The sequence below is a fragment of the Squalius cephalus genome, assembly GCF_949319135.1.
Source record: "Squalius cephalus genome assembly, chromosome: 12".
NCBI classification, from domain to species: domain Eukaryota; kingdom Metazoa; phylum Chordata; class Actinopteri; order Cypriniformes; family Leuciscidae; genus Squalius; species Squalius cephalus.
This window is the reverse complement of record NC_137133.1, coordinates 11,275,518-11,294,556: the sequence shown is the minus strand read 5'-3', so window position 1 is coordinate 11,294,556 and position 19,039 is coordinate 11,275,518. Positions and strand designations below refer to the sequence as shown.

The following is a 19,039-nucleotide window of genomic DNA, read 5'->3' as shown; positions in this document are numbered from 1 at the left end:
CCTCCCGGTCACCGTACTACGGAGAAGCACGGTCACGTCATCTACGCTTAAAAATATATCGCGCGTCTACACGAGGTTGCGTGGTAGGCTAAAGGTGTGCGCTTGGTGTCGGTAGACATATTTAAAAAAAATATATAATAAAATAAATTAAATCAAATTGTTTTCTGCAAACTCCACCAGATTCATGTTCTACATCTCCCCGAGTAGCCTACCACTGTGAGTGTGAATGGATGGAGAGGAGGAGCGCTAAAGTAAAACCCTGCCCTCTGTTCAATATTCCGTTTCAATTGGAAATACGTCACAACACTGGAGAAAAGTCATTTGCAACTTCCGGTTCACGGGGACTTTAAAAGGGTGGTTGATTATGATCTCACTTTTCTAACTTTAGTGTGTAATGTTGCTGTTTGAGCATAAACAACATCTGCAAAGTTACAATGCTCAAAGTTCAAAGCAAAGGGCGATATTTTCTTTTAAAGAAATTGCTTTTTAAGGACTACAACAAACGGCTGGTAGGGACTACATGACATTCCTCCTGGGTTAGAGACATCACCAACCCTAAAATTTACATAAACCCCGCCCCCGGGAACGCGATTTATAGATTATCAAGACAGAATATGCTAATCAATGACTAGAAGATAACTACACAAGCTACATAAATTCATCAACTAACCATTCAGAAATGTCCTGTTGCATTCTACATGTTGTCAATTCTTCTTGAGTCTCTCCATCATTGTCTGACTCTGGTTTGGACATAAAAGGCTAAAAGTGTTTGAAATTTTCAGTGCATGTCTGTGTGAGGTAAAAGGACACAAGCTGTTGAAGCTCCGCCCCCTGTGTGAAAATAGCCTATTTCTTTGAGCAACAATGGATAATTACTATGAGCACTTGCATATGCTACAGCTGCATTATTATTCCTACATTACACAATAACTTATTCTTACATGACAATAATTATTATGGCTCTGTTACAGACGTTAACAGAGCTGTTTTGTCATAATAGCCATAATAATAATAATAGCAGAAAGGGGTTGTTTTTGCAGATTTATTTGTCCGTCACTTTTATTTCCACAGTAAAGAAATGCTCTTTGCACATAACCCCTATAACAGAAAAGGGGTTAATGCATAAAACAATGTAAAATAACATAAAATAAATGTAAAATAATGAAACCACCACTCACTGTTAACTACGCACAATATTTGAAGCAGAAATATGTTGCTGGTCACGTAATTTGTGCTGCTGCAACTTGCAAGCGACCCCAATAATGTGAGCCAGATTATTTTAGCATGATGTATTTCCCATTGATAAATACAGTGCAAATAGTTCCGTCTCTTTGGATAAAAGGGAAGTGGAAATAAAAATCAATAATAGGTTGAACTATACCATGATAATATGTCCGTAACATTAGATGTCCGTAGATGACCTACCCATAACTGTTACATTAGAGTTAGGGGATATCACAGTTTGTACAGTATAAAAATCATTATTTCTAAAGTTCCCATTAAACATGAAAACCCAACAACCCAATGGGAATATATCCTTGTTTTCAACCACAACACAACGTCTGTCCAATGTTGGAGATTAATGTCAATTTGGCATTGGATTCTGACATCAACCTGATTTTCATTTTCAGCGTTGGGTTTGGTCTTCTAAATGTGAATTTTGTCATTGTTTTGGTGCACACTAGCTTATAGATAACAGTAAGGCTAACATATTCATACTAAAAGCCAAAAAAATGTAAATAGGACACTATTTGAGGGAACAGCCATTTGGGTGTCCGAAACCCATAAACCGATTTGTAAACCACAAACAAAAAATGACAAATCGAGCCAAAATCAAATTTTTCGAGCTATTTCGAGCTATTTTTCTAAATAAACGAGCTGGTTTTCATTTCTCGTTATTCCATTCCAAACAGGACATGAAATGATCAGAAAGTACACGGACCGTGTAGGCATATAAACTAACACATTTAAACATATAAACACATAATGGATTTCTTGGGTCTTCAACGCAAGATCCACTGTGATTTACCGGCAATTATTGCTTGATCTCTGACAAATACAATATTAATTTAATATCAGCCAAAGGCAGCTAAAGTTAAGACACTAAAGTTCAGCTAAATGTTTAATTTTCCCTCCTACATTACAATGTGCTGCAATCATTGCAATCCTATTGCTAACATCAAAACAATGTTGGCTATGTAAGTAATATCGTACAATGTGCATTTTATTAGGTCAGAATTAAAATGCATGTAGGTATAGGGTAGGGTCAGACTTAGGTGTCATACTGAACTACCAAAAAAGGTCTAATGCAAAATATCCCTGAAACCACTAGATGACACTATTTCCTTAAAATATGAACAAGACCTATGACTACGCAATAACAGTCGAATGTAACTTTTAGAACAACGACAACGCTCAGATCCACTTTACAGTCGATGTTGCGTTGTTCCCAATATTTTTAATGAAATTAATTTGAAATTTAATCTATAGAGCGAGTTTATTCGCGTAAACAATTCCTCATCTTAATGTATTACCAGTTGTCGAAAGCCTTATTTTATGACCATTTTCAGCTCTGTGTGTTTAACACTGCGCGTGCCACACTATGAGCTCGAGGCACGGTGACGTCAGCGCCGAAACACTGAACTAAACAAGCCATTTTCAGCAGCGTGAGCCCCTGTCGGAGTCCTCGGTCTGCCCAAACCACTTCTGATAGTTACCCAGCGTCTGATCCGAGGAGTTGAACACTGTTGTTTTGTTTTGCTTCTCCTTCGTCTGTGACCGCGTCTCTCTGAAAAGCATCGCACATAGACGAGCGCTCAAAAATGTCTGTGAAGCCGGAGGCAGGTTCGGAGGGAAGCTGGTACGGGGATGATTTTGAGGAGATTGATCGCTTTGGGAGTACCACTGCCGCCCGGCGTGATGACTTGGGAGAGGGGAGGCAGATGAGAGACTGGGAGGACGAGTCAAGTGAAGATAAACAGTTTTCCAGCCATCCCGAAAGCGACCGGCAACCGCTCCCTGTTGTCATGGAGACTGCTTCCACAGGTAATGGGATTTTGATCTACACCGTCTTTTATGCAATGCTTTGAACAACCTTAGTGCTTAACTTCTCTGTCGACCGGGGCCTTGTTATCAGGTAGCAGATACCTTGGCTTATGGCTCGCTTTGTATGGGGTGAAAGTATGTTTTGCTAAAATGAGGTTGGACATTAAGGAATTTAAGTGTTCTCTATTGTTTTAGCACTTTTGAGGAAGACATATCTGAGAAAATGTTATTTCATTTACTTGGCATTTACAGTCTTCAACAGTAGAGATCATCATTTCAAATTTAAGCAGATCAGATACAACAAATAGGCTAAATAGTAGCTACATTTATTTGTTTTAAAAGGTGTTAGACACATACAATCTAACAATTGGTTATTTTCTAACCATGTAGGCTATTATATAAAATACCTAATAAACGAAATATCACGGACTATAATAAAATAATGTGTAGGGTTAGGGTTAGTGTTAACCCTAACCCATATCTTGTCCAATGAACAACCAATCTGTAAATGATTTAAATCTCACGGGCTTTAAATCTCTTGTTTATTTCGAGTGGGACAAACATGACAAAAGTAATCATTTGCGGATTTTGTGTTGTCGTACTACATCTGACAGCTTATTTTGTGCCTCACGAAGCATGCCACCCATGTTTTAACTTGAAAAAAAACCAAAAACATTTTGCACAGGTGGCACTTACTGAGCAGGTAGCTCAGGTTCTATCCCATAACCCTAATCTTACCCGTAAACCTAACCCTTGCAAAAAAACATTCTGCAAAATCATCATTTAGTATGACTTGTAAGCTGTTTTCCTCAAGGGGAATGACATTTTGTCCCGATGACATCAAACATTTATTCACAAGAACAAAATATACTAGGCCTATATTCATCCAATATCACAAAACCAGGCCTCTGATTGTCTCCATAAATTTATACCTATAATTGTTTTTAAAATTAAGTCATGAATGAGACCTATTTACCTGTGTACCGTGTTTGTGAGGTGCTGTATAACTCACTCTTTTTCCCCTTCAACTATTTTTGTCTGTTGTTATTATTCCATTGTGTCCCAACTGCTTTCCAGATCAGACACTTTACACTAACCTTTACAGGTCCTTTACTGCATAGAGATCAATACTTAACATAAATCATCTCACAGGCTTGGATCTGTGAAACTCGAAACTCTATGTTATGACATTATGCTATTAGAGAAATAGGCTAAAGTGAAGACAGAGCTATTCAGATTGTTTTTATTTTACTGAGATAAAATAGATTGTAGCTCCATGTCAATAAAGCCACAGTCTTTAACCAGATGAAAATATAAGACATAAGTAAGGACTATATGAAGTAGGATGTTTCCTTTGCTCCCATTTTCTTAAACCAGATTTTTGTTATGAAACTAAAGATGTTTTTCTTGTGAGGTTATCATTGGGTAACACACAAATAACCTAATTATGAGCTATAATACAGTCGGCTAATGGGGAAATGGTATTAGGTGGAAAGGGAAAAAATAAATCAAATCGTCAAATAAGCTCCTAATTTGTTTAACCACACAAAAGGACATTTGAAACATTTGTCACTTTGCAATGAATTCAGTGTTCAATAAGGTTTCTTGTGGCCACCATAGGAAATTCTCCCAACCTGTGCATGTAAACACTGATGGACTAAATCACTGATAAATTAACTTAAATTAGTATCTTAAACGTTGTGAGTTTATTTATAGATGCATCATGAGTGAGTCACACAACGTGTCTGAATCACCAGATTGACATTGGCAAGTGGATGAAAATCAGAGTCCTGTGGTAAAATCCTTCTCATCAGACTGAATCTCTCATTAGCTGAATGACAGCCAAACCCAGTGCTTATTGAACCACAATACTGACTCTTACAGGATGTGATACTTGCTCTTTTGATAACCATTTAGATCACATTTCGAGCACATTTTAACCTGTTAAAATGTTGATTTTAACATGAAATGAACCTGATTGTTTGGGTGAGATCACTCCATTACACCTTTGACTTTTGATAAGACCATTTTAGGTTTAGTTTAGCCGTGCATTTTTTTCACATGAATAATTTAGTGAACAGACGTGAAACATAACCTTTGACAGAATGCATTTAATGTGAATATATCCTATTTTTGAGAACAGCTAGGTCAGAGGGTTTTTTATACTGTTAATATCTCAAGTAAGACTTATTAAAATAAAAAAGACTTGGTTCATACCTAAAAACTTTTCAGGTTTTTCCTAGCATTTGCCTGTTGAAACTTTGAAAGATTGAAACTAACTTGTTAAAGTTTGCTTCCTTGCAATGCAATTATTCTTATGTCTTTTACCAAGAACATATAAAAACCTGATAGTTTGATTCTGTACTCAGTTTTCTCTACAAACAGTTCACCAATACTGAACCATGGCTACAGTAAGAAGAGAGTGCCTTGCCATGGATGTTTCCTGGGATACTGGCAACACTGTTTGATTTAAGGACACACAATTAGCAATTATATCATGTATAGGTTATGTACTGGAGAGACCCCACTGTGCTTTCAGTGTTACCACAATTATTCTCACTTCAGTGAGTCGTGATTCATTAGGGAAACTTGAATGCAAGTTCACTTTCTACAGTACTTCACACTCATACTTCACACACATACAAAAAAGTGTTGTTGGTTGTGGTATATTGCATAAACATCAGAAAGTGCTAAGAACTATAACAAGATTAAAATAATCTAGGCTATTTTTCTTTTGTGGTAACACATGTTAGCTCTGCGACTTAGCACTTGCTGTCATGATTTTAAAAGGATTAGGCCTACATTCTATCATATGTTGATATTCTATCAACCCTCTACGCACACCTTGGCAATAAAATCGCCATTGGCTAGTACATTTTTTAGTTTACTCACCAGACTGATATACAGTATACATATATATATATATATAATATATATATATATACAAATTTAAGCTAATTTGGTGGAATCATATATATATATATATATATATATATATATATACATATGAGTCCACCAAATCAGCTTAAATTTGTAAAATGGCACATCTTTTTAAATATCTGAACATACACTCTTAACATCAGTCAGTCAAGCATTATATTATGATATTATGATAATCAAGCACTATTTAATGATAGAACTTTAGTAATTAGAACTAAAACTTGGTAATCATGTATGAATGCATATTTGTCATTTTAAGTAAACTTAGGACTGGTGGTTGTGTTTAAGATAATGTTGGTCATTCAGTGTTTCTGTAAAAAAAATTGATAATAGTAATAGATAACAGTAATTATTATTAAAAGATAATAATACTACTACTGATTCTACTACTAATAATAACAATATACATACAATGCACTAAGATTGATGAGCTGCTGGGTTCATGAATATTAATCACGTTGTCAGCGTTCGCTCAAACGGATTTGCTGAAATCAAAACAGGGATGTGCGCCAGCCAATGAGATTGCTCAGTCGCATTAGTTTCCCGCCCACTACCGTAGAAGCCGCCATATCTTCTGCTTGTTCTTAAAAGCTGAATAATTCTAAATTAACTCTATTATTTTAACAGGAAAATACAACAAAGAATATCGTTTACATGTAGGGTGTCGATTCTGCGTTGTATGTAGCCTAAGGCTCTCTTGCTCTCGTTCTCTTTGCATGTGTGAGAAACACAGCGCTCTCAGCAAAGCGACGGCGAGACGTGCGCCTTCACACTAGAGTTTACAGTACGTCAAATACAGGTACGCTTGCGCACAGATCGCTTGACACAGAGCGAAACTCTTAAGAACTAATCAGTCAGTCAGAGTGTTCAACGAGTGAAAATATATCTATGCGAGACTTAGGCTATACTTAGCCTCTAACACACACTGGCGAGTAAAATCTGAGAATTGATTTGCCAATGGCTAAAGATAGACATTATTTAGTCGCCCAGAGTGAAGATTTAGTCGCATATGTGAGTGATTTACTCGCAATGTAGAGGGTTGTCTAAGGGATTCAATTATATTGTATTATATGATATCCCCATAGATCATAAGCAGTGTCTCGGAACAAGCTGTTTGCAGATTGTTGCTTTTGTGACATCACAAATGATTAGGCCCTGCCCACGACTGCTGATGGACTCTGCCCTATTAGCATAGACTCCGCCCTGAGTGAGCTGTACACACTCCGCCATGTTTATCTCCTTGCCAGAGCATTTAACAGCAGCATTCAAGTAATAAATGTATTCTTATTAAAGCTGCTAAAGTCATTCAATCAAGAGCAGAAATTAGAGATTTTCTGTTTTTCTTTTGTTGTTTGATTCACAGCATAGCAGTAGGTACTAGGGGTGGAACGGTACATGTATTCGCATTGAACCGAAACGGTACGGACGTCACGGTTCGGTGCATGAATATACACGGAGAATAAACAGTATAAAAATAAATAAAACTCGCGTGCAAATTAATTAATGTAATGCGGAACCACTGTTAGATACGCGGGTTCTTGAGGGACACCTAATCTGTAGCTCTGCCTTAGCTTTGAAGCTCTGTGGCTATAATGAACCCCTTTACTGTCTGTGTAATGAACAAGCTGCGATGTCAAGATTGCAATGGTGCAATATGTTTGTCTGTGTGTGTGTGTGTGAGAGAGAGAGAGAGAGAGAGAGAGGCACGGGCACGGGCGCGATCGAACAGTGGAAACATAAAAACATACTCCTTAATTTTTTTCATACAGGACATCATTCAAACTGCAAAGTGTTTACATATATTTGTGTACACTCACAATAAAACACAACATTGTGCTTTTGTCAAACTGTAAACTCTTGTCAAACTGTAACCTACAACACCCAACCAAAATCACACACACACAAATATTTATCCAACCCCATTTAAAAACAGTCTGTCTGTGCCATCTTTTGGACATTCATCATATTGCATTGGTTTTCATTTCTTGTCCTCAAACAGAGCACTAATCTGTTTATTTTAAAGTTACACATTCTACATTGATTAAAAAAGGTAATGGTAGTATTATTTTATACAGAAATAAATTCTTTATAATTCAGATGAGAATAAAGTTAGTGTTAATTCAAATTTTAAGGAAAACAAATATATTGATCTGAAATATAGCAAATAAATTTTAAATCCATTCAGGTACAATTACCAAACATATCTAGAGGTCTTTTTATTAATTTAATTAATAAACTAATTATATAAAACTATTGTCAATGCACTACAAATAAACTGGTTCTATGCCTTTACTTTATTAATAAAACTTTTTAAAAAAATACAAGGCTTAAGACATTTATTTTCCTTTGGTGGTACATCCTGAGACATGTACAATAAAAAAAAAATTGCCTAATACATTTTTGTTTTGCTTTTCCCTCCATTGTACCGAACTCGTACCGAACCGTGATGTCTGAACCGAGGTATGAACCGAACCGTGACTTCTGTGTACCGTTCCACCCCTAGTAGGTACTGTATATTATGCTGCTTTCACTTTAATACACTGAGCTAATATACACATGCGATTTCTTTACTTGCTGTTTAGAACAGACATAACCGATTGTGTTTATGTGAACTCTGTGTGTTTTTGACCTTACCATGTTTGACAGTTTAAGCACAGTAAGACTTGAAAGAGAACTTAGTTTAATACACACGGGACCCACCGTCTGACATCCAGCTTTCTGTACACGTGCTTCAGATGAATGTGCTCAGAAAACCATATATCAAAAACGATTCATCACAAATTTTTTTTTAGCCCAGCCATATTGGTAACTGACCACAGTGATGCAGAGAAAAGTAATTGTTAGGCAATGCTTACAATTCTGTCAGAAAATTGTTTAGCTTACTTCTCAGTGGACTTGAGAAGCTGCTGATGTTTCAAACCACTGTTGATGGTCTGGCTCACTTTATTTTGCATTACATGTTATGCAGTTTACTACATTGTTCCTTAAATATTAAGATAGTCCACAAACATTACTATGCTTTGTCCTACAAAATGTAGGACATGTACATGTACAAAACTTTACTCTAATAATCCCATTGTTCCTGCAGACACCAGCAGTTTATTTTCAGATACAAGAGAGGTACCTCCAACAGCTTCCATCATCACAACTATCCTCTTCTGTATCTGTTCTGATGTAGAAGTAAATCCAGTCTATTGATACACTTACACGTAGAGTAATTATGTGAAAGTGCCCCTGGAGTGACTTGAAGTTGGCTCCAAATCCTTATCACGTGTCACAAACCTGTCAGTGGCATCCTGATGTAATTGTGGGGCATAATAATTAGGGATGTCCCGATCAGGTTTTTTTGCCCTCGAGTCCGAGTCCGAGTCATTTGATTTTGAGTATCTGCCGATACCGAGTCCCGATCCGATACTTAATACATAAAAAAAGAATAAAGAAGAGCGAAAAAACAGATCCAGGATGTTCCTTATTTTTTATTTAATTCACCTTATTTTTTAACATTCAACAACTCTGTTAACAAACAGAGCACTTCTGTGAGGTAGCTTGAACAATCAAGTAATACATAAATTCTTCACTTTTGGACTTTAGTGCAACAGTAAATATAAAAAAAGTCTAATATATAAACAAATAGCACCTCAACTTAAAATACCCGGCAGGCATGTAAACAAATAAAAAATAAAAGTGCTACAGTGTTTGCAAAGCCAGTAATGTGCTTTTAGGGACTGCACTCCTAACTCTTACGCCGGTTTCACACTGCACTGTTAGCAGAGCGTGCAGTGCGTATTTTTTTTCGCCGCCCATGTTACCAGATTAAACCAGGCTTTAGAGCATTCACACCGCGCGCAGAGGCGGCGCGGCAGTGCGTAGTAGAGCAGAGCAGCAGTGCCGCGATCGTTTCGGCGCCGAGTCTATTTTTGCTGCGCCGCTTTTGCTGAATTAAAGTGACAATACATTGATCATGGCCAAAATACACCGCAGTTTTATCCAAAAAGATATCTATTGTGTTTTAAACAGTCAATCAAATGACCAACAGCAATTTAAAAAGAAAACAAATGTCCAAAAACAAACTTGTTGCCATAACAATAAAATCAAAGATGAAACAAAAGTTATATAAATGAAATTATGAATAAAATAAGTTTCTTGACAAGTCTTTTCTCTTAAATGTATTTGAAAACGAAAAAAAGCAATGCCAACTTATCCATTATGGAGTACTCTGTCTGTAGCCTACACAACCCGCGGTTCAGCCGCGCGTGACAAACGCTGCTAGTGTGAAAGCAAAACGCACGTGTCCTGCTCCTGCTCACCATACGCACTGCTCCTGCGCTGCTTACTAACGCGTGCAATGTGAAACCGGCGTAACTCTGTGCCACCGCATAAATATTGATGTGTTAAAAAATAATGAGAATATCCGAGTCCTGATCGGGAGGTAACGTCCGATTCCGATCGAGTCTGAAAACACGTGATCGGGCCCGATTTCCGATCATGTGATCGGATCGGGACATCCCTAATAATAATTATGTTGCTTTGAAACATAACCCCTGTCACACTTTACCTCCCAGTCCCTTTTTGTCACTCTTGTTTATTAACAAAATATTTTGGTGTCGCTTCATCAGTGTCTTCCTGTGAAGATAGACCTGGCACTAAACAGAAATAATTCAGGCTGCAGGAAGGAAGTTCCCAAAATGTACTGAGCTTACTTTCTAAGCTCAGTTAAAACTGTCTGAGCTGCACAGCTCAGGGAAAGAGAAATGCACTTCTTGCCAAATGCCAATAGTTCCTCCCACCACAAAATAGTTTAACCTGGTATTTGATATTATATATAATTCTAATATTATATATAGTCAAAAACTGCTAACGGGTAATAAAATGTAACACATCATGTAAAAATGTATCATCTTTTATTGGAAAATTGAACAACATTTAATTATTGTCTTAAAGGTGCTCTAAGCGATGTCATGCGTTTTTTAGGCCATCTCCTCACTATCCGCTAGCTGCCTGTCCCCTGAACACACTGTAAAAAAAACGGGGTCTCTGTAGACAGCCCAGGCTCCACAAACGGCAAGAAAAACAAACTGGCCCAGCCTTGGCCACGAAACATAACAAACAGTGTTCCAGCCAATAACCGACAAGAATGATTTAGGGGTGGGGGTTAGTGCGCGTGCACATGAAGCGGGGTGTGGGGAGTGGAGGAGGGAGAAGCATGAAGAGGGAAGTTAGCTAGAGGAGAGATGTCCTAACAACGACTAACGTTAAAATTGTATATTCTTGAGAATTTTGATATGGCCGACACACGACCAAAGAGACGACATTCCGATGAACAAATAACAAAGAATAGGGACAAGGAGAAGGAACGCGAAGTCCCGAATTTACATCGGAAAAGCGTTCAAAAGGTGGCGAGAACTCCGCCGGTAGAAGGGCTTCCAATCCGACATTCAGGTGGCTCTGTTTTTGCTGGACAGGTGGGTAAATCCAGTTTGTTTTTTCTAAATGGTTCATGACCGTTTCAGGAAGCACGGAAGGGAGGGGGAGGGGATGGGATGAGGAGGAGGGAGGGTCGAGCTTCGAACGTCAACAGGAAGTGACGTCACCCAACATCGCTTAGAGCACTTTTAATTAGGGCTGCACGATTATGACAAAAATCATAATTGTCGATTATTCCCTTGAAATTGTAATTGCGATTATTAATTACGATTATCACAATTTACATTGAATATATATATAGGCATATTATTATACATGTTTGCTTAAAAATTGTGAACACACACACTGTCCCCCTTTACTTAACATATTGTAAGAATATGACTAATAGTAAAGACTACTAAGAAATAAACATTAGGCCTATGCTAAAGCTATTAAATATCAGTCCCAAACTAGCTTTTGTTAATACAATGTTGGTATGAGCCACCACAGTCATTTAAAATATAAAAAATAACACAAAGTGAAAATAAAGTGCCATTTTGGGGTTAATACACTGAATGTCATTATATAGATCAGTGGGTTAATATTAAAACGACAGTTACCATGGTGATACACAATACTAACAAGAACTGTTAATGAAACATGGAAACTGCTCCTGGTGAATAGAATGAAAATCATCCCTGCATGCAAATCCTTCTCAGCTAACACACGACGTACCAGTAACGTGATTTATTGGTATTTTACTTTTGTGACTTACCAATTTACAACGTAACAACGTTGCATGCTCGTAGTTTCCTTTGCACTTTATACACAGCGCGCGCCGCCGCATTTGCGCGTGCAATTGAAGAGTGTGCGCTACGAACACAGTAGCCTATAACGGCTGACATGACAGGAACGTCCGTTTTTCTGAGGTGAAAGACTTTTTATTTCAGCATACACATACGTCGCTACCTAGTAGTTCCTTCCTATTGTGCTGGGTTTTCTGAAGTAGTTGTGATTTGCCTCTCACAACATGCTCTAAATGCACGCAGAGTGGATTTTTTTTATTTTTTTTGTAATCGCGGCTTTGAACGATTACGTAATCGTGGCATCCATAATCGTAATCGCGATTAGAAATTCGATTAATTGTGCAGCCCTACTTTTAATCTTTTAAACAACTGAGAAAGTGACCAAGCTATACATTTTATAAAAATCACCTGTCAAGTTTATAATACATATTACATCAGCTGCAGCATATGAGAGCCAAATTAGATGACTACAGGGACTCATCTCAAGATCACTCATTTAACAGTTCAAGAGTTGTGAGAAAATGAGACGCAGCAGCAGGTCTTAAAGTGACAGCAGCCACTAATGCTGTCTGTCATTAAAGTTAATCAAAGAACAAAGGGAACAGAGAAAACTGCTCTTGACTAAAGATCTTTTGTAGCTTTAATAAAATTTAAATAAATTTAATTTACAATTTATGCAGTGCAGACTGTTTGATAACTTTATTCAATTTCTGTATATGTCCTAACTTTTAGACAGGTAGGAATGGCACAGGTAAATATGGCATTTATTATGGGTTTATGTGAGGATTGGTTTCACTTCAATGAAAAGTTGTTATATATTTTTTTAAGCCTAATGTTATTTTTTTATAGATTTCAATACACTGTAATGTTAAATGGCTATAATTAATATCTAAAATGGGGGGGGGGGGGGTATTTTCATCGAGGCATCAGTAGCTGTATTAGTATTAGTGATACTGGCCTTCATTCATACAAATATGCCATTAATCAAGTATTTAAAATATACTGTCTTAATGTTTGAGATCAACTGGGAAATGATTACATTATAAAATATATTAAACCCATGAAAATGCAGATCCTGTTATAAATAATAGTGAAAAATAACTTTTTTGTTGTTCCATTATCACCCCTTAGCAGATTTTGACTGTGCACTTTTAGCAGCTAGGAGGAAAAATAAGTACACTTTAGCATACTTTTTAAAAGAGTTATTACTTACTTATTACTGAAATATTCTTCATAATAAGAATATACTTTAGTGCGAACTGAATGTAATGTTTAAATGTATATTAAATTCAATTAGCTGAACTTTAAATATCGTCAATAGGACTACAAGTGTATTTACAAAAGTACTGACACGAATTTATGGTAAACTATAATATATACCCAGCAAACATTTGGACGTTTAATGACCGTTGAAAAGACGTCCGTCCGAGACGTCCCGTCATGGTTGAAAAATAGTTCCAAAATGGAAGTTGAACCGACGTCTTTTCTGGCCGTGAATTCCACGTCTTTTCTGTCCGTGAATTCCACGTCTCTTCTGCGCGTCCCTGGACGTCTAAATGCGTCGTCATATGTGTTTAAATGTATTGCTGCATAATTTAAGTGTATAAGCCTGCATATAAAATAATCACACACCTATTGTGTAACATCGTGAAAGACAATCAAGTCTTGAGGTTTAGCCTACACATCTTGACAAAGGTTCTAAAAAGGGCCAAAATTGGTCCAGTCAGACCTGAACGTCAATAAAACGTTTTAATCACGTGTACATCAAAAACAATAACACATTATTTGTGGACATAAGCAAAAAAGAAGCATGTTCTGATTAAGCACAACATTTTATTGATCTTGAACAGCCAAAATTTCTCTTTATTTTTTTCAATGTTTAACATTTCGTGAGCTTAGAATTATAAGGTTCTATCTCCACTTTTGGTCGAAATTGAGTTTTTGACAATCTGATCCATTAGGTGTTTATTAATGCCTGTGTGGTGTTATTTTTGTAAAAAAAATATTTTGTTAGTAGTTATTAATAAAATAAAAAGTTCCATCTCACAAAACATAAACCGAGTTTAAAAACTTTGATGCTCAATAAACTACAATAAACGGAGATAGAACCTTATAATTCTAAGCTCTCGATTTGTTAACCGAACTAAAATACCAATTGCAAAATACTGAATTATTATATAAAGATAGTTCACCCAAAAATGAAAATTATGTAATTTACTCACCAAATTCCAAACCTGTATGAGTTTCTTTCTTCTGCTGAACATAAAAGAAGATATTTTGAAGAATGTTTGTAACCAAGCAAATAGAGCATCCACTGACTACCATTATTGGAGAAAAAATGATTATTAATGGGAAGCGACATCTGCTTGGTTACAAACATTCTTCTAAACATCTTTGTGTTTAGCATAGAAAGGTAAACAGGTTTGAAACATGAGGTTGAGTAAATGATGACAATTTTCATTTTGGGGTGAACTATCCCTTAAACACATTGTTTGGCTCATTTTTTGTATCCACCACCCCCAGCTCTTCCTGGAGCGTGTTTCAGGTGTTCTGCCATTGCTGCATCAATTTCAGAGTCTGTAGCATTTGGGCTCCACCTCTTCACAGCATCTAAGGGAAGAGAATATATTTCTTTTTAAAATAAATGAAAATTAAAAATTTGAGGTAAATGACATGCACTTATTTTCAAAATATTTTTATGGTCTTCAGCTAAATTCAAAACAGCATTTGTCCCCTGCCTCTTCAATACCACTGTGGTGCCCTTGAGAAAGACCCTTAACTAGGTGTGTAACAGTGAGAAAGTGAACAGGACATTTCTGATAAAGATAGGTGGGCTGTGATGTCCCCTGAATAGACATGTTTAGCAATTCTAAAATTACAAAATATTTTTAAAGCAGTTACTGAAAACATACATGTTCAAATCCAGCTAAACATTTCATTCTACTTCAGATAATTTACTTTCTGAAAGAAACTCTCAAAAGGCTACATTAATAATTTACAGTAATAACTTTGACTGTATCATTAAACATAACTTACTTTATACTATGGTATACCGTTGTATAAGTTCAAAGTAACTTTTAGCCTACTAGCTAATTTTAGCCAAACTCAGTTAACGTTAGCCAATTTCAGTTGACAATATGGGCATCATTTCTTTCGGTTCATTCATGTCAAACAAGTAAAACTCTAGCACGTGAATCTAATAATACAAAATGTACGTACCCAACAGTAGATTTCTAATAATATGGGCCTCAATTCCTCCTCTCTTCGTGGTTGTTCAAACTTCAGTGTTCCGGAGTGAGTCTATGGGGAAAACGTTAACATCTCGTGAGATAATCTAACCTATCGCGGGATTTGGTAATGTCGGGAGATCTTTTGTTACATCTTGGCAGCACAGTTTTGGCAATTACATCCAACTCAGACATAAATGGTGACCAGATATATTTCTGTTTTACATGCATACATTCCATAAAAAAAAAAAAAACACAACGTAGCCTATACATCAGGTAGGCTACAGGTTGAAATAATGACTAAAATGCAGAGGCTTTGCATTCACTTAACCACACTGGGAACTGTGTGATTATAATTTATTTAAACAAGATAAAGTAAATATATTTACTTTGTATATAATTCGTGTATTTCATAAAGATAATTCCTGGGGGGTTTTTTTCTGTCTTGCTTGACTAGATGTGTAAAGGACGTCAGTGGACGTGTATTCACAGCCTTGACGTGTAAAGGACGTCAGTGGTCTTCACAACCTCTTAAAAACTACTTGGGCAATTAAATTAATTTTTGCAGTATTAACCATGCAAGGATTAAGCACAGCTTTTGCATATTTCACAAGGATTTCATGATGGAGGGTCATGATGGACTATAAATGCACGTGTAAAAGACGTCGCCAGGTGACGTCCTCTCACCCGATACACTATATATTGAACTACACGTAGCTAAAAGTCAAAATAACAATTATACATGCAACCCCAGAGAACTGTAGACATGTACAAATGTATCTGAATGCATTTTTAGGAAATGTTCTGTGTTACATATTTTTACCGATTTATGCCGTCATACTGCGACTATTTTTGGCCAGGGACACGACGTTGCCGTCGGACCGATGTTTGCTGGGTAATGTCATTTCTTTTGAAACTTGTATGTTTTTTAAACATATTTATAGACTATATTTCTATATCTATTTCTATATTTCTGTATTGTATTTCAGTAGTATATTATCTGCAAGTATAGTTTTATAAAAATATACTTTTAAGATTTGAAAAACACATTCAGTACAATTAAGTGCAAAGGGGCATAAAGTAGTTAAGTAAATTAGCATTAGCTATTTTAAACAACTTGAAATACGTAGTTAAGTAAATTAACTTTAGCTATTTTAAACAACTTGAAATACATGCCCATATGATTTTTCCCAAGAGTCCTTTACTACAACAAGATTATGTTGCGATCTTAGATATACATATGCCACCAAATGTCAGTAGCCCTGCTCTTAGCATTTATTGACCTGTCTAGCCTACTTTTTCCTTTTTGCTCTAAGTATCCATATATGCAACACTAGGCAGTGAAATGTTATTTGAGCAATGGTGACTGTTAAGTCCAAAGTTTTATAGTGTTATATGTCCTAGATCTATTCATTAACTGAGGCTGTGGATCCTGCTAATTCCCCAATAAGTTATTTAGGTTTAAACCGAGGACAGGAGTGATTAGCTTTCGTGCATTATTGTTAGCGTCATGGCTAATGCCTGACTCTTACCTAACACCTCGTCATAACATGAGCTTTACTCCGAGCTCCAGCACCTGTTCCAACAATACCACAATGGTCCTAATAAACACACAAACACACACACTCATTCACTCACACTTCTTTGAGCCAGGATGCGACCATTTAGGAATTTTGTAATGACCAAGAGAGAAACATATTGTCACATGCTGTGTAGATGATCGACACAAACAAGATGTTGAAAAGGAAAGTGCCTTTAATTAATCCACAGTCATAAATCCAAAACAGAGCGAGAGAGCTACTCGCATACACGTAACGTAGATAATACCCGACAATGAACACAAACAGAACTGAACTTAAGTACACGTGATAACAAGGTAGATAGTGAGTGCACAGCTGAACATATCGAGTGACCAAGACAACAAAGGACTAACTCAGGCTGAAGGTGGTGAAACACAAAAAGTCCAAACTAACAGAACCGTGACACATATATTTTTATCTAAATTAATGTCTTGTTCTTGGCTTAATAAAGACCCCATGATGGCTTACATGTGGCTTTCTTTTCTAGGTTGACATATTTCCTTCATTAAAGTCATTTATAATGTTCCAAATGTTCTTTTGAACTTTCTATTCATCAAAGAATCCTGAATTATATTACCATGGTTTCCACACAAATATTAATCAGCACAACTGTTTTCAACATTGATAATTATAAAAAATAATAATAATCTTGAGCAGCAAATCAGCATATTAGAATGATTTATGAAGGATCATGTGACACTGAAGATTGGAGTAATGATGCTGAAAATTCAGCTTTGACATCACAGGAATAAATTACATTTTTATATATTTTAAGAATAGAAAACGGTTCAATTGTAATAATATTATTTCTCTATATTACTGTTTTTACTGTATCTTTGATCAAATAAATGCAGCTTTTGCAAGCAGTAGACATGAAAAAAAAAAACATGAAAAATATGTTACTGTCCTACACTTTTGAATGGTAGTGTATCGTATAGATGGAGTTCAAGCTAACAGACATGGACAAATGCCACAAAAATCCAATTTTGATTTCATGGAGTGTTTAAAAGAATAATATCCTCTCTGGTCATAAGACCACACTAGTAAATGACTAGTTTAGAACAGAGAAACATCTGAATACTTGAGTTTCAGTGTATATATGGAGAGAACTACCAGTGTAATGGGGTTTGTTAGGAGAAACTCATTTTTATGCTGTTTTTCAAAATCCAAGCATTGTCTTTGTGCAGGTGAAACACATTTTAGTAACAGAGACTCTAAATGAAAGATCAGCACTTAAGGCCACTGTGTGTTCTCGCTATCGGCGTGTTTTTGAGAGGATGAGTCATGGCTTGCACACTGTTAAATGTTGGAGGTGAGAGGTGTGGTGTGAACAACGATCGGCCCTCACATACAGAAACATTTCTGTGATATTCCTGTGACAGTTGCTGAGATGATCCTATTGTTATACCGTTGTGGTCAGAATTAATGGCACCCCTGGTAAATATGATAAAAAATGGCTGTAAAAAATAAATCTGCATTGTTTATCTTTTCATCCAAAAAATTTGCAAAACACTTACCTTTCATTGAAGTAAAAGAATTGAAAGTGGGGGGGAAATCACATTATGAAATAAATGCTTTTCTCCAAAACAAGCTGGCCATAATTATTGGCTCCCTGTTATTAAATACTTTTTTCAACCTTCTTTTGCCAAGAAAACAGCTCTGAGTCTTCTTCTATAAACCCTGATGAGTTTGGAGAACACCTGACAAGAGATCAGAGTGAGAGACCATTCCTCCATACAGAATCTCTCCAGATCCTTCAGATTCACAAGTTCATGTTGGCGCTTCTTCTCTTCAGTTCACCCCACTCATTTTCTATAGGGTTCAGTTTAGGGGACTGGGACGGTCATGGCAGAAGCTTCATTCTGTGCTCAGTTACCCATTTTTGTGTTGATTTTGATGTTTGTTTTGGACCGTTGTCCTGATGGAAGATCCAATCACGGGCCTTTATAAGATTTCTAGCAGAGGCAGTCAGGTTTTGATTATTCAAAGATTTTTTATCTGGTAGCCTATTTGCTAGAATCCATAATACCATGCATCT

General features: G+C 36.5%; 1 protein-coding gene across 1 annotated transcript in view; it reads left to right on the top strand.

Annotated features, from left to right (window-relative positions):
• Positions 1–2,382: 2,382 nt before the first annotated feature.
• Positions 2,383–19,039, top strand: part of rtn1b (reticulon 1b) — a 40,378-nt gene continuing 23,721 nt past the window's right edge. The window contains exon 1 of the mRNA XM_079887935.1: positions 2,383–3,045. Coding sequence (XP_079744061.1) covers positions 2,823–3,045 — 223 coding nt within the window. The 5' untranslated portion in view covers positions 2,383–2,822. The remainder of the gene's footprint in view (positions 3,046–19,039) is intronic.